At 53.9% G+C, this 25,307-nt stretch overlaps 7 protein-coding genes across 7 annotated transcripts; 4 read left to right on the forward strand and 3 right to left on the reverse strand.

Annotated features, from left to right (window-relative positions):
* Positions 1-611: 611 nt before the first annotated feature.
* On the forward strand, positions 612-2,441 carry EI97DRAFT_435841 (uncharacterized protein). The gene has a single exon (XM_033798960.1). The coding sequence runs from the start codon at positions 989-991 to the stop codon at positions 2,129-2,131; it is 1,143 nt and encodes a 380-aa protein (XP_033651211.1). The 5' UTR covers positions 612-988; the 3' UTR covers positions 2,132-2,441.
* Positions 2,442-2,628: 187 nt separating this feature from the next.
* On the forward strand, positions 2,629-4,417 carry EI97DRAFT_460862 (uncharacterized protein; the record flags this gene model as incomplete). Its single annotated transcript, XM_033801144.1, has 2 exons — positions 2,629-2,981; positions 3,082-4,417. The coding sequence occupies 2 exons, from the start codon at positions 2,629-2,631 to the stop codon at positions 4,415-4,417; spliced, it is 1,689 nt and encodes a 562-aa protein (XP_033651212.1).
* A 2,894-nt stretch (positions 4,418-7,311) lies between these two features.
* Positions 7,312-9,472, forward strand: EI97DRAFT_423855 (DEAD-domain-containing protein; the record flags this gene model as incomplete). Its single annotated transcript, XM_033797126.1, has 6 exons — positions 7,312-7,799; positions 7,856-7,995; positions 8,038-8,400; positions 8,449-8,528; positions 8,582-8,927; positions 8,974-9,472. The coding sequence occupies exons 1-6, from the start codon at positions 7,377-7,379 to the stop codon at positions 9,470-9,472; spliced, it is 1,851 nt and encodes a 616-aa protein (XP_033651213.1). The 5' UTR covers positions 7,312-7,376.
* A 1,055-nt stretch (positions 9,473-10,527) lies between these two features.
* EI97DRAFT_460864 (uncharacterized protein) lies at positions 10,528-13,320 on the reverse strand (the record flags this gene model as incomplete). The annotated part of the gene is made up of 2 exons (XM_033801145.1): positions 10,528-13,223; positions 13,281-13,320. The coding sequence occupies 2 exons, from the start codon at positions 13,318-13,320 to the stop codon at positions 10,528-10,530; spliced, it is 2,736 nt and encodes a 911-aa protein (XP_033651214.1).
* An 812-nt stretch (positions 13,321-14,132) lies between these two features.
* On the reverse strand, positions 14,133-18,417 carry EI97DRAFT_460865 (uncharacterized protein; the record flags this gene model as incomplete). Its single annotated transcript, XM_033801146.1, has 2 exons — positions 14,133-17,565; positions 17,615-18,417. 2 exons carry the CDS (start codon positions 18,415-18,417, stop codon positions 14,133-14,135), a joined length of 4,236 nt encoding a protein of 1,411 aa, XP_033651215.1.
* Positions 18,418-19,143: 726 nt separating this feature from the next.
* On the reverse strand, positions 19,144-21,588 carry EI97DRAFT_460866 (glycoside hydrolase; the record flags this gene model as incomplete). Its single annotated transcript, XM_033801147.1, has 2 exons — positions 19,144-20,643; positions 20,692-21,588. The coding sequence occupies 2 exons, from the start codon at positions 21,586-21,588 to the stop codon at positions 19,144-19,146; spliced, it is 2,397 nt and encodes a 798-aa protein (XP_033651216.1).
* Positions 21,589-22,118: 530 nt separating this feature from the next.
* On the forward strand, positions 22,119-24,682 carry EI97DRAFT_403778 (tyrosyl-tRNA synthetase-like protein). The gene is made up of 5 exons (XM_033796514.1): positions 22,119-22,385; positions 22,433-22,586; positions 22,635-22,921; positions 22,979-23,324; positions 23,383-24,682. Exons 1-5 carry the CDS (start codon positions 22,150-22,152, stop codon positions 24,322-24,324), a joined length of 1,965 nt encoding a protein of 654 aa, XP_033651217.1. The 5' UTR covers positions 22,119-22,149; the 3' UTR covers positions 24,325-24,682.
* The last annotated feature ends 625 nt before the right edge of the window (positions 24,683-25,307 follow it).

Consider the following 25,307-nt stretch of genomic DNA (forward strand, 5'->3'; position numbering starts at 1 on the left):
TTATTCTCTCCTCACATTCCGTAAACGATAATTACTTACCCAGCACACTGGCATCAATAGTCACACCAAAATAAGCAACCTGGCTCTTTCGTATATTGTGACAAGAGAGAGAGAAGCACCACATCGCAACGGCTTTATTCCCATGGCGTTTGATAACTAGGGCTATTGAGCGAGTGAGGATAAGGTGGGACGGTGGATACGTGTGCTTTGCAAGTCCATGTTTGGGCACCCGTTATCATGCTTGTTTGAATACATAGCGATGGCGGATACACTTAGCTTGCACGCTGCGCTAATGCATTGATCCATGTTTCGCCAGGAATTATAGCTACGGCCTTCGATCTTAGAGCCTTTGAAGTTGCTATGCATTTCAACCCGGCTAACATGGTAAGGACAGGTTAGAGCTCCGCATAGTCCGCTCGGCAGCCGTGCTAGCAGGCGCATACTTCACGCATTCTGTACCCTCTGCCCATCACCTCGTATCTCCCTCGCTCAATTGCACATCTCACGACTTTTCCGCACGCTGATGCGTACAATAACAGGTCTCGATATGTGCCGCTTAGATGGTATTGTTCTATTGAGGTTGAGCTCGCGACCTCACTTTCACCTTTCACCTTTCACCGCACCCCCCAGACCCACTTCAAGCAACTCCTGGTTTCAAGCACAATAACAGCACCATAATAGCGGTTGTGCGGAGCGGAGAGATAATTGAGATATTGTAGTTCTATCCTATCGTCAGTGAGGCACAATGGGCGTCGTCCGGACATATAACAGCCCAAAAGGTCCCCTTCCCCTTCTCTTCCTTTCTTTCTTCAGTTCAGTTCAGCTTCGCCTTCTGTCTACGACACAATTCCATTTGCATACCTGCTGAAAGCCTCTGGGAGGTTTCTTCTTTCCTTTCGACTTCCGAATTTCACAGCGTCTGTGACGTTTTTTTATTATCTTTTGATTATCCCCTTGCCCACCGTTTCGAAGTTGGTTGCCAGTCAACATGCCGTCGCACGTTGAGAACTACATCGATTCGCTCTTCGAGGACGATTGGAACCCCGAGTTCGCCGTTGACGGCAACCCCCTTCCGCCTCCGGATTCGTTTCCCGCTGGCACCTCCACCCCAGTCGAGCAGGCTCCTGGGGCTTCCTTCTCCTCCAGCTTCGACTCCTCAGAGTTCTTCACGGCGGAGGAGTTGGGCATCGGTGGGGCCTTCGGGCTCTCAGTAGATGCCCTTCCCCCCTCCGACCTCCTCTTCGACTCCTCCTGGGCTGAGCCCACCACCTCCAATACCTTCACCACCTTGGAGGAACCCTCCCTCCTTCTCTCCGATGCCTCTGGAGAGGCCCTACTCCCTGGACCCTCCTCCTCCTCCTCCACCGGCCTCCCCTCCACCAACCACCACTCCTCTCCCTCCTCTCCCACCACCACCGCCGAGCCTTCTGGCGAGGCCCCAACTCCGCCAAAGGCGCCAGCTTTTCCCCCATTCAAGAGGCATTTCGCGACGGGCGACGACGCCAGGAATCACCGACGCGCTGCAAAACGCAGCATCAACCGAGACCCCAACATCGCGGCCGTAAAGGCCAACAGGGACGACTGGGTTCGCCGCCTCTACGAGGCCATGATCAACATCAACGGTCTCATCGACAAGGAGTCCAGCACGCACCGAAAGCGCTTCGAAACAGGAGCCTTCGACCAGATGGACCTGGAGGCCGCCGCCCACAACGTTTTCGACAAGGCGATTGCGGTCCACGAGCGGGGGTGGACGAGGCCTCTGGTGTATCACAAGGAGGCAGTCAGGGGAAAGTTCAAAGATCCGGCGAAGAACTGCTGCAGGACCAGGTTGGAGATTCTTTGTGAGGTGTTGACGAAGAGCAAGGCGGCTTGCAATGACGCTTTGCAGGGGGGACTGGAGTTGGCGCAGTTGGCGTACAATCCGAGTCTGAGGATCGGAGGGAAGATTGGGAACGCGATTGCGAATCAGCAGCGGAGGGAGAGATTGCAGGTTGGGACGGAAGTGCTGAATGAGCGCGCTGTGGCTGCTGGAAAGGAGGTAAAGACGAGGAAGAAGGCTCAGAAGCCGGTGGAGAAGGAGAAAGAGAAGAAGGAGAAGACGAAGGAGGGGAAGAAGGCTCAGGCCGAGTAGGGAAATAGGGAGGGGGTTGTGATGGTTGAAGAACAGAAGCTGACGAGAGTGAAGGGGTGAAGGAGTCTTTCTGGAGAATGAGCTGAGAGAGATGACTTCTGGATGCTGAAGCTGGACTTCAAGCACCGCTTTCTGGTGGAGATGACTGGATGGGTTGAGGTGTGGACGTAACTTCGGGACTTATGCTAGCATTTACTATGGCTCACGAGTGAATATGAATTGATGACTTTACCTGACAAAAGTCATATGCTCTTTCTGCACGGGTGATATATTTGTGAGTTTTTCCTGATTCTTCCCTGCCGCAATGGTGTAGATGTGGAGCGCGCTAGCCATGAAATGTCGTTGGATTTGAGTTAGCGCACGGCCCACTCGGAACATTTCCCTGGCCCTCCAGGGCTGCGCTAACAGTTGTAAGTAGCTAAAGCTCCGCAGCCTAGACTTTTTCAAACGACGTCACTCAACGGAACAAAGAGCTCAATTCCATGTTGTTAACCGGGATGGATCGAGCAACGACTGAGGTTGGCGAGCATTACCACAAGCTGAAGCGCCCAGACGACTTCCTTGCTCCCACAGCGGGCCCCGCACCTCGGAAGAACGACACCCCCCCTTCACGGCCTGCGGAAACGGCCAAGAGAACACTCGAAGAGGCCGGCATCAGCGACGATGAAGCAGACGAAGAGCCTAACAAAAGGTCGCGCCTGCGCAACGGGCCGGCTAGGTTTGGTAGAAAGGGTTATCGTCTCCAGAACACGGATATCGGGATGTCATCGATGTTCCCTGGGATGTTAGATGAGGGCGACGTGTCGGACGATGCTACGAGTGAGGCGCTTGCTTATCTCCGGAGTGTCAGGTAAGCCATTGACTTTTCCTTTCCCATTTACGACTCTCTTTCTCCGCCATTCTACCAGAAGTTTGCGCTGAAGAAACGTAGCTTACCACCATTACTATAGGACTGAAGCATCAACAATACCAAACGTCCTCATTGCTCCCCGAGGCTCAGACCACGATAAACCTGATCGCTCCATGCTCGAGACCGGCCGCGGTGACTATACCGTCATATACAGTGAAGGCACATGGATTGCCCGGGATCCTACACCGGAGGAATACTCGCAAGGAGATTGGTCGGATCAATACGAAGATTTGGATCCGCAAGAGCAGTACTACCGTGCATTGCTGCAGCGCTATCAGTCTATGCGGAAAATGTTAAACGATATCCATCCCACATCACCGAACCCCCCGGATCGGCCAACTTGCTCCAATCTCAGGATAGCCACCATAATGCCCACAAGCCGGCATCAATGGCTTTACACCCTCGACCGCGAATACCCCAGCCCGTCTCTGCTCCGCAAAATGAGCACCTTGGATGTCTTCATGGGCCTTCGCTTCTGCACCGATAGCCTTGACAGGTTCAAAGCTATCACGAAGCCGAAAAGTTGCTGGATTTGGGCGCTGCTGGCCAGGGCGCCGGAGTCGGGAACCCTGGACTATAGGGCGTCTGGCTGTATTAGGGATTTGGGGCATAAAGCCGGGCAGTTTGGCATGAGGTTGAGGACGGATGATGGGAGGGTTCTGCGCGGGGATGGTGGGGAGCAGCGTGAGAAGGAGAGGGGGCATGGTGGTGGTGACGAGGAAGCGGCTGTTGGAGAGGAAGAGGAGGGATGGGAAGCATCTGAGATGGATATACTCGAAGAACCTAACGGTGTACCCGCGCCCTCTATGGCATTGCAGGAAAGCACGAATGGTGACACCGGAAACCAACACGAATCTACCTCCCAGTCCGACGCAGAAATGTCCATCTCAGAAGACGAAGGCGAAGCGGACGAAGATCCGTCCGCAAAACTGGAATCGGCCCGCGCACGTCTTCTTGCACAAGTCAGCGGCAGCGAACATCTCCCTCAATCCGAGAAGCCGAACCCGTCACCCCCAGGCCAAAAGCAGGCGCCCGTCACTAGCGACGATGAACCGAAGACCCTAGAAGAAGCTCGAGCACGGCTCCTCGAGCAGCTGGGAGATCGTTTGGTCAAGCCGCAAGGTACTGGAAGGTCAAATGACGACAAGCCATTCGCATCTCGCGCGGATGCAGAACGACACCGTCGAGGGAAGGATATATCAGAAGCCTCAAGGGGTATGCCGCATGACAGTACCAAGCCTACCTTCGTGGCTTCGGAGATTGAGTATGCAGGGCCGGACTTGAATACCAGGGCAACGATCGATATGATTCTTACGGTCGTGGCGGAGTGCTATGGGCAGAGGGATCTGCTGAGGTTTAGAGAACTTTGGGAGTGAACGGGAATGTGGGATGAGAAGAGGAAAGGAAGATATACCTGGATATACCCATCGAAGACACGATATCATAACTCGGACCATGCGAGGTCGGTGTCTTGACATATGAGTGCTTGGGGTTTTAGGCTCGCGAAGGCAGGATCAAGGGTTAACTCCATCTGACTCGCTGGGAGCGCTTCCATGTAGCAGAATCATCCGGCTACTGAAGCCGATGAGGACAGCGACAGCCGATGGTCGGGCACTTGCGCAAACACGAAAGGAAAGCAAGTACTCTGATTAATCACAAGTTAGCAGAGATTTCATTAACCCAGAGTACATCAGCGACCTGGAACAGCTCCGGCGTCATCACAATGTACCTGCACCTATGAGCACTGTGCACAACCGAATTCTGAGACTTTACTAGGCTAATTGACAATGTGTGGTGGCCCTACAGCACCAGTGTTTTACTGAGTGTCTCCAACCGTGCCAGCCTGTATGAGTGCGATTCATATGCGTCCGAGTCCATAGATACTTCAGCTGTACTTTGCATTTTTCATCATCTACCAGCGTTCCCGCATCATGCGATACAATGCAAGATGTCAAATCTGTTTGCCCCTCCTTTAGTGACATGGAGCGCTATGTATATCCATATATATGTATATGTATGTAGCTCCCTCTCCCTTCTCCATAGCTGCCCGGCACTGCACCTCTTTTTCAAAAGCTTCAATCATGCATGCGCTGAGATGGCGGAGAACGACGCAACTGCCTGACGCAGCACCGTTTCCCCACAGCCCCTTCCCTTTCAAAAGTATTTCCAAACCTTATCTTTCGTTGCCGGTCAATGCTCTGCTGTTATGGGTTCTGTAGGAGCGGGCTAGTATAGACCCAAGTTGTGTCTTGTGAAAGAGGGTATTGACGGCGTGCGGATCGGGCCGTGTGGTGCGTGCGAGTTCGGCAACTTGCGGCGTGTTCGGTAGTGAACTTAAGTTTCTGATAGCGGGCTTCGTGTTCGACAGAAGGCTTGAGTTCTTTATTCGTGGACTTGCCCAATAGCAATCTGTTCCGTTGTACGCTTGGTTAGACCTCGTATCCTGAGTCCTAGTGCTGGTCAGCTGTTTGCTTGATAGTCATGCATCGTTCTCTGCTCACCTTTGGGATCCTCATATTTTCGGCGGGCAAAGCATAGAATAGCGATTATCGCACAACAGCTCTGTTTATTCTTGAGTTCAAGAAGAGCGTCGGCTTCGTGGAGTCCCCGCCGGCCTCGTGCTCGTAGGAAATCGGCGGCCTAAGCTAACAGTTACAGTGTGGAAGGTCCTCCGTTTGGCCTGCAATGAGGTTTTGTCGTGTATTCAATTAAAGACTGGGTCTTGGATGGTAAGTCCGTGGACTTGTTGGTAAACTATAGTCTCCAGGTCGCTGGCCTTCAGTCCATCGCCTCCCCGAGCTCGCTGTTGCCATAGGATGTTTCCACGGGATATTCCCATTACAGACTTTCCATGTCTCGTAGTGTGTAGGCGTATGCTGTGTGTTTAGGACGAGTGCCACTTAATATGCAGTGCGTTCCCCCGTTCATTCATAATGTCGGATCCCTCGTTTTGCTGCTTTTGACCCGTTAGGCCGAACTTCCGTACGGGAATGAATCAGATTTGTGGTCTTCGCATATGCAGTGTGTCCTTCGTCATTTCTCCGATATGCGCACTGCCTTGGTGTGCCTTTTTCTGTCGTGGTGGCAAGTGGGGCGGGCAGAGAAAGTGCCTCGAGCGGCGGAAGCTCATGCGGTGCGGCACGAAGCGCGAGAAGGCAGTGGGATGGGAGGCGGTATCCGGGGTAAAGGTAATAGATGCATCGAATTATGAAAAGGAAATTGCGTCGTGGTGTGCGGTCGTGGTGGAGCGGTGGTACTAGTGAGCAGTCCCAAAGCGTGCGACTATCGAGACTGGGTGTCGGCCGTGTTCGCATCGCCGCCAAGTAAGTTTGATTCAAATTGTATAGAATCTGTCACCGTGGCAATCTCTTAGTAGAGGTTCCGAGTGTTTCTATGCTGTTTTGAGGTCTTCATCGTTGCTTTGTGTAGCGTGTTTCCACCCACGCCGCACTGGGTGGGCGGTCATAGGTTTCATAAGGTCATTCCTTAACTGTGCTTGGACGTGAGACTGTGGGAGCTTTAGCATAATGAGTTCACGATGCGTGTATTAGTGCCTGTGAGGTGCTGTGTCGCGGGTGGGACCCTTGGCGTTGTGATGTCCCGACGGAGTTCCTGAAGGTGTTCAGCACGAAGCCCCGAAGCGCCTTGCGAAAGGCCATCTTCACGGCTGACCGATATGGGTGCCCTCTAGTGTGAGAAGGACAAAAAGTCACGACATCTTAAAGTAGGCGAAATCATGATGCAGTCATCGTTGTCGCACTCCACCTCCTACCGGGCATACCCTTCGCGCACCGCACAGCAGTGCCCAGCATGTTAACGAACTTAGGTGCAGACTTCGTGTTGTTATCTACCTAAACTACATGGTGTATGAGCTAGCGTCCATCTGAGTGCGTGTGTATTCGAGATGCCATCCCATCAACGGTGCAAACGCTACCCGTTTCGTCACCGCAGAACTACGGCAAACCCCCCATACCCTATCTCTACACCACTGCCTGTCTCTCTCACTCAAACTGAGTCACCTTGGGAGCCCGCCACACGAATCTCCAAGGTTCGAGTTGCTCTCACTTTGGCTCCTTCCGTAACCGACCCTCCGCTTCTCAGACTACCAGTTGACTCTGGCAACTACCAAACCCCCGGCCTCCACCTGGGCAGCTCCCACGCCAATCACGTGCTTTTCGTACCTGCCCTCTCCAGCGTATACATAAACCCCTGCCTTCTCGCCTCTTGCCCACCTTCCCTCTTTCCTCAACCCACCTTTTCCTCCACGACCCTCGACCCTCCCCCACCCTCTTGATAACTTTCTCTTCCCGGCATTTCTGCCATCTCTTTTCAGCAATGTCTGACTACGGCATCGCTGTCTCCAATGGTGGCGACCATGCTAAGTCCAATGGCCACTCCAACGGTACTGGCAACGGTGATGCCAATGGCAACGCCAACGGTGCTCCTTCAACCAAGGACCAAGAGCTCGCGGCGAATCTCGCCGCGATTAGGGAAAAAGGGTGGAACAATCCCATTCCGTTCCAGTACGAGCTCGTCGGTACCGGTGCCGCTCCTGCAGATGGCGAAGGCCACAAGTGGGCTGGCGAGTCTGGCATCTACGTCTTTGATGACGACGTCGGCGAGGTTGGCCCGCGGGACGAGCGCCTTGAGCAAGAGCTTTACCATGGAGAGCAAATCATGAGGGCGGGCAACCACATCCAAGCCTTGAGCTTCGAAGTCAAGATAATGGGAAAGGACCCGGTCGCTCCGATCCGCTCGGTAAGTGTGACTCTGCACGTCATTTTCTTACCAGAACTTGCTAATTGAGCAAATAGTTCGAACATGCTGGACTCCACCCGGCCATGCTGGAAAACGTTACACTCTGCGGCTATCATATCCCCACGCCGATCCAGTCGTACACGATTCCTGCCGTCTTGACCGGCCATGATGTCGTGGGAATTGCGCAGACTGGTATGTTCAAAGCCACACATTTTTACAGTCTGCCTGCTAACTTGAGACAAGGCTCCGGAAAGACGGCTGCGTACCTGATCCCGATCCTGTCTAGGCTTATGGGAAAGGCGCGCATATTGGCGGCCCCTCGTCCGAATCCTGCTCGTTACAATCCCATGACTGATCGCGTTCGCGCTGAGCCGCTGGTCTTGATCGTATGCCCAACTCGTGAACTGGCCTGCCAGATCTTTGACGAGGCCCGTCGTCTCTGCTACCGCACCATGCTGCGCCCCTGTGTCGTCTATGGTGGCGCCCCTTCGAAGCTTCAACGTGAGCAGCTTGAGATGGGTTGTGATGTCCTCGTTGCAACTCCTGGCCGTCTGATGGACTTCATGAGCAACTTGAATCTGCTCTCGTTGCATCGACTGAAGTAGGTCTTGAACAGTCACACCTTATTTCTTTAGCTGACCACTTGAAGGTACACTGTCATCGATGAGGCCGATGAACTTCTCTCTCAGGGCTGGGAGGAAATCATGGACAAGCTCTTTGCCGGTTCAGGTATGCCATCCATTACTTGCTTAAATGACTACGGTTTGCTTACACCTCCATAGCTGTAAGCGAGGATGCCGATCACACGTATCTGATGTTCTCTGCCACGTTCCCGAAGGCCGCTCGAAAACTCGCTCGCGACTATATGGAAGACGACCATGTCCGCATCAAAGTTGGTCGCGTCGGCAGTACCCATCAGAACATCAAGCAGTCAGTTGTCTATGTCGAGGAGTCTGCAAAAAACCAGGCACTGTTCGATCTCATCATGTCTGGCCCAGCCCAGCGTACTCTTGTTTTCGTCAACTCTAAGGCAAAGTGCGATATGGTGGATGACTTCTTGTACAACAAGGGCATGCCTTCGACTTCGATTCATTCGGACCGTACCCAACGTGAGCGCGAGGATGCCTTGTAAGTCGACGCCCTCTAAGATATGTACCCAGTCTAACACTTTTAGGCGTTCTTTCAAGGCTGCTAAAACCCCAATCATGGTTGCAACTGGCGTCACCGCTCGTGGCTTGGATGTCGCCAATGTCAAGCATGTCATCAACTACGATCTCCCTTCCACTCAGCATGACGGCATCACGGAATATGTGCATCGTATCGGTCGTACTGCTCGTATTGGCAATGAAGGTGTGGCCACCTCCTTCTACAATGATCGCAACGAAGACCTCGCTCCTCACTTGGTCAAGATTCTCATCGAGGCTAAGCAGGAGATCCCGGACTTTCTCGAACAGTTCAAGCCAGAGAATCCCGAGGAGCTCTTCCAACATGAGGATACGGACGACGAGTCTGACGATGGTCTCGGTGGTGGAGACGCGTTCGGTGGCGGTCTCGGTGACGGCTTCGGCGCTGAAGGCTTCGGCACTGGCGGTACTGAAGACGCTGGTGCAGGCGGCTTCCAAGCCGATGAGGGCTTCAACGCCGATGTTGAGGATAAGGTGGCCAGTTGGTAAGGAAATCACTGCGAAGGGCATAACCTAAAAGCCTTGTGCTGGAGGGTTGTACCCACCGTTCATGCCTTCCTTCTGGCTTTCTCTCGGTCTTCAGCCTGTCACACGGTGGCGCCGTCTTCTATGGTCCATGGTGTGCATAGCCATATGCATGGACCCTCTGGTACACGGGTTTGCACCGGTTTCGTGACTGCGGCGGTGCAAGAGCATTATCTTCCTCTGCCATGGTGTTTCGGGTGACGCGTATATTGCCGCGACCAAACCTGATTGGAAGCTTCTGCTTTCGATGGGTTTGCGGTTATGGTGGATCATGTACAGCGTAGCCCCTTACATGGAAAAAATTCGGATCATATTAAACGCTCGTCCTCTGTGTGCTCTGTGATGCTCCAAAGTGCAATACCTTATGCGAATGCCCATGTGTGTTGCATATCTCTTTCGTGCTCCGCCGGTCAGCAGTTTCGACATTCCCCGTGCTGTCAAAGGAGGGTGTGTACATTTTGTGAACAGGATATGCTGCTGTTTATTTACGTTATGAATTCAGGACTAATTCCCAGTATACCGGTACTCATGTACACTTATTGGATTGCTCACATCTTCTTTTCTACGACCCGGTGGGTGCGGACCACACCCTCATCAATCCTCATGTACCCTTATATGCATGTGACATCCTCCTCGTTACTACCGTCATCATCGTGAACGTTACTCATCATGTACAAGTCATCTCTCCGTCTCTGGATCTCTTCGACGTCTGTGGGGACTCTTATGGAAAGAGCGCCGGTCTGTACAGTGTAAGGAAGAGGAAAGACGAGAGAAGAAATCGAAGAGAAAAAAACGAGAAAACGCCTACGTCAACGCCGTCGCTTGCCTGATTGCTCAAAGCAGACTGAAAAGCAAATAAGGCAAAGGGAGCAGAAGATCTAAGATATAGACTCGTTGAAAACAAAAAGTGAAGAGAGAAGGAACCGAAATGCCGAAAGGAGGAGTGCCGTGCCGTGCCATGCCATGAACGAAGAGCATTCCGCAGATAAGAAGAACGTGAAAACCGGATTATCCACCACTCAGGCGTCGAATTCCCGTTCCACCCTCCCCTTTCCGCTGCGACGACCACTAGCTCGCCGCTGCTCCTCGTAAATGACTAACTCACGTCCACTCCTCTCGCCACCGCGCGCCACGCGATCGATACCTAAATGCTCGAGCCCATCTCGCCCGACATAGATGCCGAATCCGTAGCGGATCTTCCCCGGGTCGACGACAGAGTTGTGCTTCTTCGGGGTCGGACCGTCAAGCTTCCTCTTCTCCAACTTCTCCTTCTCCTTCTCCACAGGCAACTCCTCGGCCCTCAAATTACTCCGACTCGGCCGTACAAGGTTCGTCAGACTCTGCCCCCACGTCCTCTCCACCCAGGCACTCCCCATCAGGCGAGCCACCAGCTCCGGTTTCGTCTTGGGCCTCGCAAACGCCCGATCCGTCAAGATGGGACTCTGATACACCCAACTGATGATTTCGGCCAAACTGGACGAGCGATGCGGCAGTGCTGCGCGTCTGCGATTCGGCAGGAGAGCGAGGAGGGAGAAAGTGTAAAGCGCCAGGAAGACGCACAAGGCATAGTATGCGGGCAAATCGGCGGAGACGCGGACAACGGACGCAGAGACGTAATATTGGGTCCAGAAGGCTCCACCTGCGAGGATGGGCAGGGCGGAGGAGCACAGGGAGGAGGTTGATAGGATGGCAGATTGGTAGTGATGGTTTTCGAGGGCGGAGAAGGTTGCGGATAGGGGAAGGCGGGCGGCGTAGTCGAGGAGGAGGGAGGATTCTGCCGTACTTCCGCCAGGTTGGGAGAGGGAGATGTAGGGTTGGAGGGTGCGAACAGAGTAGTCCAGTGAGAGGAGGGAGAGGAAGAGAAGGTGGGCAATTAGAGAGGGGATGAAGGAGTAGAGAAAGTCTGAGACGGAGAAGCCGGACGCGTCGGTGCGGGCGGCGACTTGAGGAAGAAAGCCCAGGCGGATTGCAGAATTGACGTAGCTGACGACGAGGAAGGCGATGAAGAGGACGAAGGCGGCGACGATCCAAGCGACGACGAAGGTGTCCCGGAGGTACCATTTAAGGTAGCGTAGGCGGGTGCGGGGGCTGCGGAGATCCATGCGTATGGAGAAATCGCTGGGTCTTTGTGCGGAGTTTAGATCATCGAGACGTCCAGGCGCTTTCTCGCGGATGCGGCCGTCTTCGAGTGAGTAGCGACGTGAAGGCGCTCCCTCTTCACCGATGCCGTGGAAGATGTCGTTGGGGCGTTTGGTAGTACTCCAGTATCCAATTCTGTCGGTTCGATGTCCAAGGCGCTGCTTGAACTCTTCCTTGCTGCTGAACGTCTCGGATCCGTCATAGTCGCTCATGGTGTTTGATCGCTCCAAGAGAGCGATGATATCCGCCAGAGAGCGTGGATCCCACTTCAAACCCGTCTCTTTCCGGAGGAGGAATACCAAAAGCGAAAGCAAGCTGATGGTGAGCAGTATGTACAACGCCACAACCGCCCAGATGATGCCTTGGACGGCAACCCATTTCCACACCCCTTCCTCAGTGCTATAGCGCACATTGAAGGACGAGGCGAGAAGGGGAATGGTCCAGATAAACAACCACGAGACGAGGTAAAACGAACCGACGAGCGGCTGACCTGCTTTGAAATGCTCGAATTTCGGAAAGAGGAATTGAGTAGGATATAATTCGAGAAACACGGCTTCCGAGTGCTGCTTTGCCGAGCCAGATGCCATGGATACGAAGGGTACGATGCGCTGCAGCGCAATCTGCACCTGGAAAAGCCACAATAATATTATCATGCCGACGATGGTGGGCAGATATTGGAAGACGAAATAGCGGATGTCGCCGAAGCGGTTATAATCCCAAAGGCCAGCGCCCGAGTTGCGGTTAGAGTAGATGGCGGAGTAGATGAGTGCGGCTGACATGATCAGACAGAGCAGGATGAGCATGCCAAGCCAAAAGGGTCGCAGAACGTTGGGGAGAAAGTGCAGAGGGGAGTTTGGTAGTGAGGTCGCAGTGAAGACATCCTTTTCGATTGGCACAGCCTGTGGGGTCTTGCCCGTAGCCTTCTTAGGTGGCAGGTCGTACATTGGATCTGATACGGGCCCCGCGAGAGGGGGAGGGGATGGCAGTTGAGGTGGACGCGACATCCTCTGTTCCCTTTCCTGTTCCTGCTCCAAGTACCCCAGGCCATCATCTGAGACGATCCGTTCGACTGGGTAGTCGTCCTCCTCGGCAGGAGGGTCAAGAGGGTATCTTCTTGAACCGCGTACTTCCTCATCACGAGTGATTTGATCGATAGCAAACCGAATATACGGGGTTTCGTCCATCCCCGGAGTTGTAGCGAGTGACTCGGAGTCCATCTCGGGCCGCAGCAGTGATCTCCGTTCCTGCGTTTCTGGCCGTTCCTCTGCGATGGTGGATACAGCTGGCGACTGTGTGCCCGCAACTGGATGTTGTCGGGGAATCCCGACCCCCTTCAAAGATGTTACTGGAGCGTCCGATTGCTGCTGGTGTATGTGCTCATGACTTTGCGCTGGTGTCCGGTACTGTGAGGGCGGGGTATGATACGTTCGGCCTGGAGTGGGTTTGCACGAGCGACCATCACTGTCGCCCGAGGAGACTTCGGAGGCGGAATGTAGCGAGTAGTAGCCTTCGGAAGCGGCCTGAGAAGCGGCAATGCTCTGCTGAGAAGTCGAGTGCGATAGACGAGGACGACTGACTGTGAAGCTGGGTTAGCGTCGTATGCGTGCAGTTCAGCGGTGGGTTGAGAGGGTACCGTTAGTATGCTTGAGCTGGAGTGAAGCCTCGACGTTCATGTCGCCCTGCAAGAGGCTAAACGAGCGGAAGTGAGCTAAGGGATGTCATAAGGAGCGACAAGCCTGGCTGCAGGCCTTGTTTTGTGTATGAGGTGGTTGGGCACCATGGAGGGCTGGTCGGGAGGCTGGTGTCTAGCCACAGGGGTCAATTCGTCACACAAGTTGATACACACGCTGAGGATTTCAGAGTGTTGGACAATTGGATACGTCTTGAATTTATCAGTAATGATTGGGCTACCTCAATAAAGCGGCTCCGCCTCGTGGCTGTCAACGTGGTGTTGCGTTCCATTCCATGAGCACCCGCCAGTGACGTGAGGTTTCGCTTAGCTGGCAAGGGTTTGATGCACGGACCACTCCTCTTGTCGTCTTCCAGAACCTCAACACCAAAGACCGATCGTGATACGGCAAGACGTCAATGTTGCGCGCAACGCCGAGAACATGATTGATAGCTATTATGCTAGAGTGCATGAGACTTGTCACTCCAAAGGATCGACCTACCAAAAAGCAATGTGAAATACGATCGTCGGCTGAAATATCCCATGTCTCAATGCACTGATAACTGTAATCACATCTAGCACAGTAGCTCTGAAGCGAAAGCCATATCATTCCCATGCCCATGTAGTCATACACTCATAAAATCATGCTAATCATACACGTTACTCAAAACAAGTAGCAAGCAGCAGCAGCACCGCAATCCTCCACCCACCAATCCATCCCAAACATCCAATCCAATTCTCCGCAATCCTCCACAAATTACCGCGCCATCCTCCTCAACACCACCCAGCAGAATCCTCCAAAGCTATCTACTCTATCTACAGTTCTTCATCAAAATCCGGCCAGGTCGGGCGCGGATTCGAGAGAGAAAGCAAAGCCGGATCAATAAAAGCATCATCCACCATCATCTCCACGTCCTGTTGCTGCTGTTGCTGCTGTTGCTGCTGGTGATGCTGCTGCTCCTGCGCCTGTTCCTCTCGGTCCTGCGCCTCAATCGCGGCCCTGATCCTGGCTGCCAACTCGTCATCATCGAAGTCGTCATCCGCCTCGCCCATTTCCACCTGGTTCTGTCCATCGTCGCTCATCTCAAAGTCCCGGGCAGGTTGATAGCCTTCAGGGATTTGCATGGCCGGCTGATTGTCTGCCGCGGGCATGTCCATGTCCATGAACTGCGCGGGCTGGTCGCCGTTGCTCATGTTGAGCTGGCGGGCTATAGCGAGTTCCATCATTGTAGGCGGCATCCGGACGGATTGTGGGAGCGGGCACGAGGCCTGGGTCCGTCCATCCTTTTTCGGGCGACGAGTGGGAAGAGGTGCGACTTTACGAGGCCGATACCCGCCGAAGGATGTTGAAGGGAACCCAGCACCGAAGACTGCGGGAGAAGCGCCCTGGGAGCCGCCAAACACGGCTGCAGGAGAGCCAGGGACAGGCGGGTTTGTCGAGGACGGATGGGACGAAGCAGGCTGGGGCGGAGCAGGCGGAGTCGACACTCCAAAGGAGAAGTCAGGAGGAGGGAAAGTAAGGGTGGCAGCAGTCCGGCTCAACGACCCAAAAGAAAGGCCTGGTGTGTGAGGAAGCGCCGGGAGAGCAGTTTGAGAGTTAGCCTGTTGACCCGGCTGCCGCGCGGGTTCGTCAACCTCCATCTTGTCGGCCTGTTTTGGGGCGCGAGGGGTAGCGACGGGTCTGGCCACCACCGGTACGGTCGAAGCAGGGGATTTGAAAGCATCTGAAGCCGTCACTGGCGCTGTCTCGGACGTCGACGACGGTTGGGGATGCTCGGCGGAGAACTGAGGCACGAGAGGCGCAATTGACGTGGGGACGGTCAAGGTGAAGGCCGCAGAGGGTGCCTTTTTGTTCATCTCCTCGTATGTCTTTAACGCCGATCGATTGGGTCCTGGAGCGAATGGAGTAGCCGGGACGGGTAGCGGAGCTGGAGCGGATGAAGGACCAAGAGTCGAAGTCGCAATTGCGGGGCTCGGAATTTCCTGTGTCATCGAACCCGACGAAGATGCCAACATTGCTTCTGCGGCCTCTTGCTCCTGGCGCTCCACTCGTCCATTGCCCGTGGAGGAGTTGGATGTTTGTTTGCGCAGGGTATCCACCTGCGGAGGCGCTTTCGTGGCCTCGCCACGGGCCGGGCCTTCTCCAATGGAGGCTGGCTGGACGGTAGTGGGGAGAGAGGGAGGAGGAGAGGATACCGTCGACGCACGAGAGGGCGTGGATGTTTGTTTACGCAGGGTATCCACCTGCGGAGGCGCTTTCGTGGCCTCGCCACGGGCCGAGCCTTCTCTAATGGAGGCTGGCTGGACGGTAGCTGAGGAGGTCTGAGGAGCGGAGGGTGTCGCGGAGTCTGGGGAAATCGTAACACCAGGAGAGAGGAAGAGACCGGCCGTCGAGGAGGAGGGAGCGGCAGAAGCGGGAGACACCGCGGCAGTGGGAGAGATATCGACGACGGTGGCGTTGAAAACACCGAGACGCTGGGGAGGAGAAGTCGCAGCCGGCTTGGGGGCTGTCTCAACACCAGCCGCAATGTGAATACTGAGCTTCTGGGGAGGTGGGGTAGTCTCCTTTGTGGATGCCAGCTCTTCTTTCAGGCGCGCAATCTCCTCCTGGAACTTGGCGAGGAGGGTATCCTTCTCATCAAGGGATTCATGCTGCTGGTGAACAATCTGCTGAGAGGCTGCCAGTTCATCACGAAGGCGCGTGGTTTCACTGTCGTCCGCGGCTTTCTGTTGACGGAAGCGAGCAAGCTCAGAATACCAGAAACCGCGGTACACCTCAGCCTCGAGGCGTGCAAGTTCTGCATCCTTGGCGGCTTGCAGTTGCACATGAGCTGCCAGATCAGTCTGGAGGCGGACGAGCTCTGCGTCGCAGGCGGCTTTCTCTTGAGCAACGGCTTTCAGTTCAGAACGAGCGCGTGCCAGATCGGGGTTCTTGCGAGCGTCGGTCTCAAGCGCTATGACCTTGTTTGTGAGGCGCTGCAGCTCCTGGCCATCAGCCTCTTTTTGTTGTTGGAGGGCGAGGATTGCCCTGTTCCTCTCCTCGATACGAGGCGTAAGAGCATTATGGACCTGCCACTGGGCCCTGTTAACCGCGTCATCGATCCTCGACTGTCCGGACTTCTTCAGGTCGTCGAGCTCGGATTTCAACGGCTTAACCTCACCCTTCAGCTTGTCGAGAGCTTTCCTGGATGTGACGTTATCAGACCTCAGAGTGGACACGGTGGCCTCCAGCTTGGATTTGTCGATGAGCGCTTCATTGAGCCTTTCTTGAAGGGTCTTCGTGACTGCGTTTACCGCCGACGTCTTTTCTCTCTCGAAACCCTCGATCCTCTTATGAAGCCGCCTCTCCGCAGCGTTCTTGTCGTCCTCAAGCTTGGTGGCGTTGTCCTGGAGTTCGCGGATGGTGTTTTGGCGTTCAGAGACGGTGCCCTTGAGTTGACGGATGGTGCCATGGAGTTGACAGAGGGTGTCTTCATTGGACGAGAGTTCGGCCTTCATCGTTCTACCATCCTCCTTCAACTTGGAAATCTGAGCATCCCTCTCCTCGAGACCTTTCACAATACCCTCCAATTCCTTCTCCTTCTGGGTGCACTTCGAAAGGAGGGTGTCCTTCTCCTTGGCGAGGATGAGATTCTGGGTGGAGGCGCTCTGGGCTTCCTCCTTCACCTTTTGGAGCTCTGCGAGAAGCTCGGTGTACTTGGCCTCGGCAGCTTCTAGCTTTTGCTCGAGCTTGAGCTTGTCCTCTTCCAACTCCTCCATCTTGATATCGACGCCTTTGAGCTTCTCCTCCAGAGAACTTTCCTGCTTCTTGGAATCTTCGAGGGCTTCACGGAGGGACTTGCACTCTGATGTGGACTCATCGAGCTGCCGTTGAAGATTGCTGGAACGATCTTTGGCGTCCTTGAGCTCGTCCTGGAGCTTGTCGAAGTTTGCCATTGCCTTCTGCAACTCTGCGCGGTTCTGCTCACTGTACTTTTCGGCTGCGGCGAGCTTGACGGAAAGGTTGTGATACCGATCCCTGGCCTCCTTCAGGTCGTCTTCAGTCTGCGTGCTTTGCTCCTTCGAATGGTTGGCTTGACCGTCGAGAGATTCGTATCGCGCCTTGGCCTGGTCGAGAGCGCCGCGAAGGGAGCTGTAGAGGTTATTGGAAACTGTGAGTCCGTCGGCGAGGGTCTTGCAGCGCTCGTCTGCGTCACGGAGCGGAGATCGGAGCTCGGATTCGAGTTGGGCGGCCGAAGCCTGTTGCGACCTGTACAGATCTGTCTGGCGTTCCAGATCGGCTTTCAGTTTAGCGATACGGTTCGTGAGGAGCCGGGTCCTTTGCCCTTCCTGCTTCGAGTCGCTGCTTCAGGCGTTTTTCCTTCAATGCCAGTCGCGCAAGCGCCTTCTCCTTTGCCTTGAGCTCGTCTTTGACCTTGGCAGCGGCCCGCTTCAAGCCGAGGAGGTCAGCCCTGCGAAGCTTGTACTTCTTCTGGAGGCGCTTGAGCTCCTTTCGAAGCACATCCTGCTTCTTCAGGGCGAGTGAATTGCTAGCCTCCAAAATCCTACGCTTGTGCTGAGAACGCATGAGCTCAAGGGATAAATCCTGAAATTCTCGGCTGGAGACGAGGAAGAGGCGGACCAGATATTGGCGAATAGGCCCTGTGCAGGTTTGGATACCAGATCGAGCGATGAGAGCGGCAACGATAGCGAGGAGACAGAGGAAAACAAGCCAGATCAAAGCCCAGGCGACATTGTTGGAGGCAGACTCTGAAAGGGAATGAATGGCGGTAGACAAGGCGACCGTATCCGGGACGGACGAAGTGTTATCGGTGGAAATCGAGGGGAAGTGGTTTGGGAGAGGCGTAACTGCAGCGGCCACACGCGTTGGGAGCTTCGCATGAGACATACAGAACGTGTCAGGGTACCCGAAGATCTCTGCGACGGGAACATTGGGCATGAGGACCTTTGCGAGCGGGGCCTGGATCGTGGGGTTGAAAGTAGGTTTAACTACTGTCTGGCTGACCAGGAAAGTGGTCACGCCGGCGGCGAGGAGCCCACCAAACAGCTTCCCTGTCATGGGATGCGCCGCGATGGCAGCGAAGTTGGAGGTGATGTCCATGGTGGACAGGCAAGTAAGGAAGCGATGTACGCAGTGTGAGAGGTCAAGACTAAGCAGTCGGGATTGGAAGAGAGGAGGGTTGTGGTTTGAGGAAGAGAGGAGGAGGCAGGCCACCAGAGCGCAAGATATCTGGAGGCGGCGGAAGGCCCGAGCGGCAGGCACGCGACAACAGGCGGAAAAAGTGGGGTGTTATCCTGCTGTGAAAAGCAGTGAAAGATTCTGTCTGGTGCGGTTGCGGGGGGCGACCGTGGGGGGTTGTGGTTCTGGAAGTCGGTGAAAGGTTGCGACGGGAGCGAAAGACTGAGGCCGAACACGGCCGCACCACCGCTCAACGGACGGTCTAAGCCAGCCAGGTGATTTGGAGTTGCGGTACGCTGTTCAGAGACGAAAGCCGCAGGAGGAGACCGTCAGGCACTGGAAGAGGCGTTGTTGTTGCATGGAGAGTACGCGTAGAGGAATCATCGGGATGATCGGTGTTGGTCTACATTGTTCAGTTTCCATGCCGTCGGCGGGGTCCTATTGTACGTGCTTGCACAATAAGTACCTAGAAACCCGTGTTGTTTGTCCTGTTACGCAGACGAGCCTGCGTGAAGCAGGGAGGCAACGTATCAGGAGGTGGAGAGCGCGATGTCATTGAGGTGTATATACAATTGGCACACAAGACGGTAGGGACAGCCACAGACAGTGCCGATTCCTCGCGGTCTTGTGGCATTTGTATAGACGGCCTCATCGGATCACTACCTCCACAGCAACCTCATTGCTCCATCCGGCATTTGCGCCGGTCTCTTTCCAAGCCCTTTCCGTATCAATCTCCAGGATCTCCGCACAGATGTCGTTGATGCTGATGCAGTCCAGAGGGATCGGCCGTCCGAATATCAGAGCCATGAAGTCATCTTCGAGCGACCTTTTGGGCAGGTCAGAGATATATATGCCATACGTGCCCAAAGCTTTCAACGACGTCCATATCCGGAGTCTGCCAGACGACCTTTCAATGTAGCTACTGTAATTCACGATTGCAGCCGCACCTGTCATCTTTCCAAGCAGACCGAGGTTGGCGACAGAGATAGTAGTTAGGCCTTTCCCGGGGTGTTTGCGGCCAAGCTCAAATGTGCGGACAGGAAATGCCGAAAGTATTTCCCATCCCTGAACCGGAAGCTCCAGATGTATGAATGAAGCCTGTGAGTCGGCGGTGCTTGGGTTCGTCAATTGGCCGGTGGTATGGCTGCGGACCACATATGCACCCTCTTCTGCACCCGGGAATTGATTGAGACTGATGAGCTCAGATAAAACATTCTGGGTACAGTTGAAGATGCCTAACACACTGACGCCGGTACGGGCCATACCGACGTAAGTGCTCACCTTCAATAAAACCGGGTCATCATAGGAATTGTATACTGCTGTGGTCTTGCCGACAGTGTGAGGCCGGAAAATCACACTATCACCTCGCGGCGTGTTTCCCGTCATCTGACGAATGAGGCCAACGTCGTGGTGGCCGGGTTTGTCAGTGATGTATATAGGACCTCCAGAGACGCAACGAGCAGCCGCATGGTATAATCCGTAGGAGTGACCAGTCTGGAACATGTCCCAATCTGGGAGGATGTTGAGATGCTGAGTGAATATGGCGTTATGAGCATTGCAGAAGATATGCCATGGATGAGAAGCAGGAACGTCGGGGAAAAAGTCGTCTGAATTCCGCAGCAATATGCGGGGCTTGTTGGGTGGCAGTTGAGAGTGGAACATTATCTGAGGCGTTTGAGACATGCATGAGATTGCTTTTCCCGAGAAGTAGCGGAGTTGATTGATGCTCCACACATCTTGGTATGTCCGTGTCAGACTTCGACGGTCTTTGGGGTCGTAAAGCTCGTCCAAGAAGAATTGGGCATCTGTTTTGACCGAGTCGACACCTGCGGAGTTTAGGAACTGGTAGAAGTCGTTGTAGAGACGAGCATTATCTTCTTGCGCAACAACGAGCATCTTTCCACCGGAAACACCATTCTTTCGCTTCACCCAGGTTGTCTTGTACTCCTGCGCTATTTTCCCCTCGGGAGCGATCCCACCCCAGTAACCGAGCAGGGCGTGCCAGACTGCTACATGCTTGATATTTCGGTACTTAGCTCGAATATCGCGCACCGTAGCTTGAAGACCCCGCGGAAAACCCGTCTTTGTGGCTTCGAACTCCATCCAGCCTTTGCTAAACTGCTGATCACCGCCGTTATTCAGAGATTGCTACGACCTATTAGATTGATAGATAGAGACAAGTGAACTTCTACGCACCCAGTTGTCGTCAATGATCAAACTCGTGATGTTGATGTCGTTCCTCTTTAGGGAATCAAGAGCATCGAAAATCTTCCGCTCAGTTAGGTCCTGTCCGAGCCCGTTCCAGGTGCAGTAGGCTAGACCGTCGAACCAGTTTTCGAGCCATTCTGGTTTTACGCCATCGTGTAGTGCTTTTAACTCCGCGGCGAGCTCTCCAGACGAAGCTTCGTATTTCAAGACGATCCTGCGAGCATAGTATATGACTGCGGCAACAGCAGACTCCAAATCATTGGCTACGGCGGCAACAAGCCTTGCTACACCGTCCTGCTCAGCATCATTGCGTGAGTCAATTACGACGTTCCCGCTGCCATCGTGGTGAAGCGTTGTAAGAACATCGTCGACTCCACTAACAGCCAAAATCGCCAAATGCGTGCCATCGTTGCGCTCGAAAGTAGCTAAAATGGCCTCCTTGTCTACGCGAAACTCGCCCTTCCCTTGCCTGGGAGCCAACCAAGGAGACCATAAACGTACTAGTGCAAACCAGCGTGAAAAGTCAGTTGGTAATCCCAGTTTGTTTCTTGAGTGACCAGAGGTCGTTCCTGAAGCTGCTTGTACCGGACTGTCCACGGACCAAACGAGGGTCCCAGGTGTATCGCTTGATTGCTTCTGAATATCCAGATATGTGGGGAGTCCATCGACATAGTGCCCAAGGTTCTCGCTGGGAAGATCCGGTGTCTGGTAAATGATATGCCCATCTGACGTGGAGAACTGCTCATTCGACCACTTCCAAGCATCGTCCTGGGAAGCACGGAAGGTAACTGTGAAGGACACACGGCGGCCATGTGTGGGAAGGCCATGAAGCTCTCCAACGTACCACTGATGTTGCATGTCAGACTCGTAAGTTCTCACAGTCATCTTTGTGCATTAGCTGTTACTGTGAGAGAATCGCGATATTCTGCCCATACTGCTGCTTGTGGGGTAGACGCAGGTTCTAGTGTCAAACTTGACCACTCATCATGGCCGTTAAAATTATGCCAAAGAGCAACTTCCCATGGCCTTTCTGTAGCGCTTTGAATGACGACGGTGAAACGGACAGGGCGCCGCGCATTCGCAACGACGGTAGTTTGCCCCAAAGGTGGGTAGCATAGGAGACTAGCGAACATAACGCAGGAGAATATGAAGAATGCAACGAGGAAACGGTTCTGATTCCAGTTTTAAGGGTTCTTCCAGTTAAGAAAGACGAACGGGATGAGGTTCAAGCTCAAGGCGAGGTGGTTGTACGATGGAGGGATGAGGTGCGGTGAAGTGTGGGGAAGTTCCACTGCTGCACGATCCCGGCGCTACGACTAAGAAGGAAACGAGCATACCAGCCGTCTGGGCAGGCACGCCAGGGTGCAAAGCTTGGCTCTCGGAGGTGCGATCCGCAACGTCGAACATTTTGTTTGGCAAAAGCTACCCAGACCTGCTGCGACGTCAATGGCAGCCATGGGCCTTCTCAAATGCCTGGCTCGGCCCCGCCACTATGCATGCAGCCATTGTATACGAACGCAACATAATGTATCGCAAGTTCCTCGACGCAGCAGCAACTGGGCTTCAGCCAATCCGGACCAAGCGGAATACTGGAAGGAGCGGGCCAGGAGGATCCGATCGGGAAACCAGAAGAGCATGATGACCATTTTGGAAGAGCGAGGGCTAGTTAAAGACATTGCAGGGTGGGATCTTCTCCGTCGACGTGAAGAACGCGTGCTGACCCTCGTAGTGGTCGAGAGGCCCTTGACTGGCTACTCATCGAGCAGCCTGTAGGCGTATATGTCGGCGTTGATCCCACTGCTCCGTCCCTCCACGTCGGCCACCTCCTCCCGTTAATGGCTCTTTTCTGGATGTATATGCATGGCTACACAGCAGTCACACTTGTGAGTGGCATCGCATCGAGGGTTTTTGGCTGAGTTAATCGCGACCAGATTGGTAATGGGACCGTACAAATCGGAGACCCCTCCGGCAGGATGACGGCACGAGCACGCCAGGACGGCAACGCACAACCACTCAACGAGCGCGGCATGAGCGAGCAGATGAAAAAGCTTTGGGCAAATGTAAAAGCCCTGGGTATAAAGCACCGCTTCGACAGGGACATTCCGCGACATAGATACCTCTTGAGAAACAACGACTGGCTGAAGGACCTAGGTGCCATTGAACTGATGAAGACTCTGGGGTTTCAAATGAGGCTTACGGAGATGCTCAACCGTGACTCGTATGTCTCTCATATGTGTGGTGCAAAGTGCCAAAGCATCTGCTGATCTCGTTTCAGGGTGCGAGCGCGACTGGAAAGTGGCAACGGGATGTCGCTGGCGGAGTTCTCCTATCCTCTGTTCCAGGGTTACGATTGGTGGCACATGTACAAGACACTGGGAGTCCAGCTTCAATTAGGCGGCTCCGACCAGTATGGCAATATATGCGCAGGAATGGAAGCTGTCGAGATCATGCGCAAACGCAAAACCGAAAACTCGCCGGACCAGCTGGATAACCCTCGGAAGGCGACATATGGCATCACCACTCCGCTACTAACAACCGCTTCGGGAGAAAAGTTCGGTAAAAGCGCTGGTAATGCTGTTTGGCTCGACCAGGATATGCTGAGTTCCTTTGATCTATATCAGGTTCGCCTTCAACTTGGACTGCGATATGTTTCCTTTATAGGCTGACCAAAGATTGCAGTATTTCCTCGGCACTGCAGACGATGATGTCGAGCGCTACTTGAAAATCTTCACTTTTCTTCCGCTCGAAGAAATTGACCTAGTCATGAACGCCCAGCTGCAGGATCCCTCGAAGCGAGTCGCTCAACATCTACTCGCAAAAGAGGTCGTTGAGCTTGCTCACGGTGCCTTCGCTGCAAAAGTTGCAGAGCAAGCGCATAGGGATGCGTACAGCGCTGGCGCAAGCGTTTACAATTCCCGGGTTCTGGAATCTGCCCTGGGTCTCGCTGCGGAAAGAGATAAAGCTAAGCCCCCGTCGCATAACGATGGTACCTGGGTTAGGGATAAGAACGGGAATCTCGTCGGCCAAAAGATGATGGAGTATAAGAAGCAGTTCGCCGCAGGATCCAGCAAGGCAGGCATGGAAAATGTATCAGCGGACCGCGATCCATCGAATGTGGTAACACTGCCGAAGGAGTTGTTCGCGGTTAACTCCTTCCCACGGCTGATGTACGCGGCCGGTTTGACGTCTTCTAGGAGCGAGGCGCACAGGTTAATCGCCAGTGGCGGCGCCTATGTTGTCGATCCGTCCACTGGGTCTCCCGCGGACCCTTCAGTACTGAAGTGGCATGCCATCAATAAAGCCGACAAACCAAGCAATTACATCATCAATGCGCAGGCTATAGTCCTGCGTTCAGGGAAATCCAAAATCCGGATCTGTAGAATGATGGATACCGAGGAATTCAGAGCGAGGCAGTTAACATGTCCGAGTTGGGGAGCTGGCCGAAAACAGAAACAGGGGGGTGTTGCGGATGGTGAGACGTCGCTGGGGAAGGTTGCGAAGGGGGAAAGGTTGCAAGAGAATGCGGCGGAAGAGAAGACGTCACAGACGAATGTTGTGAGCGAGCAGGCCTCAAAGGAGTTTTCAATCAAAGAGGGTGCACCCGAAGAGGCAAAGAGCTGAGCGTTTCTTGCATACTTGCATTCGCGTCCACGACCTACCCTACATGGGAAGACTGCATCTTGTCCACGGCTTCAGACACGTCGCGCCTTTTGGGTCGATACGTTTCCCCCAGTGTAAACATACTGTAACCATAATGTGGCAAAAATTGGTGGGAAGACATATGCCCCGCTGTGAACTATTATAGCCTTGTTGGATCATAGCTAGACGATGGTTGGCAAATTAGAGGCACTTGCACGAGAAGTCAAACTTTCTTAACTTCTGCTGCTAGAGCACAACAGTACCGCACTTTTTGTGTCTCCCATAAAATAGAAGAAAACCTGGGATGCAACGAAGGCTTTCACCTCACCTCAGACGTGCTGCACAAGGGAGAAGCACACGGTCAGTTGGCAAGGAACGAAAGCTGTTCGGTCACCTCCGTTGCGGCCTACACCAATTCCCGGTTCACGATCAAGACTACCCTGGTGGTTCAAGCAAGTCACGATGTTGCAGTGTTTTTACGGTCCAACCCTCATGTAAAAAAGGATGAGACTGATTGACGCTGCTTGGCTTTTTCTATCGCCGTGTAGTTGAGACAAAGCAGTTGGGAAAGTCTAGCTTTCTCTCATAAGGTATACGGCGAAGTGTTTCACACATCACTTACACCGCAGTTTCTAAATCTTCCCTCGCACAAAGAAAAATATCGTATTGTATCTTTCTGGAAGATTACGTACATGTCCTTGGATTTTTGATCTCCTAGATCCATTCCTTCCCATGAGCCAGCAGGCCCAAGTTCTTTCTCACAAAGACACCTATCCAGTATAAACATAAGGTCAGAGATGCCGTAAAGCGTCCGCAAACGTAACAAGGTAGTGTGTCGAACGCTGATTTCATGCTCCCCTCGCAAGTCCGCAATCAAACCACTGAAGCCCGGTGAAGGGAGAGTTCAAAGGCCGAATGCGAGAGGAGCTCATCGTGTCCACGCTAGGCTTTCATCATCTGATGGA

This window comes from Westerdykella ornata, assembly GCF_010094085.1.
Source record: "Westerdykella ornata strain CBS 379.55 unplaced genomic scaffold EI97scaffold_25, whole genome shotgun sequence".
Lineage (NCBI taxonomy): Eukaryota > Fungi > Ascomycota > Dothideomycetes > Pleosporales > Sporormiaceae > Westerdykella > Westerdykella ornata.

What these genes read in the sequence shown, in the direction of transcription:
- EI97DRAFT_435841 (XM_033798960.1), top strand. Translation starts at nt 989, where the DNA reads ATGCCGTCGCACGTTGAGAACTACATCGATTCGCTCTTCGAGGACGAT.
- EI97DRAFT_403778 (XM_033796514.1), top strand. Translation starts at nt 22,150, where the DNA reads ATGGCAGCCATGGGCCTTCTCAAATGCCTGGCTCGGCCCCGCCACTAT. An exon ending in CTAGTTAAAGACATTGCAGG is followed by an intron (nt 22,386 to 22,432) that starts GTGGGATCTTCT and finishes TGACCCTCGTAG; the next exon opens with TGGTCGAGAGGCCCTTGACT. An exon ending in GAGATGCTCAACCGTGACTC is followed by an intron (nt 22,922 to 22,978) that starts GTATGTCTCTCA and finishes ATCTCGTTTCAG; the next exon opens with GGTGCGAGCGCGACTGGAAA.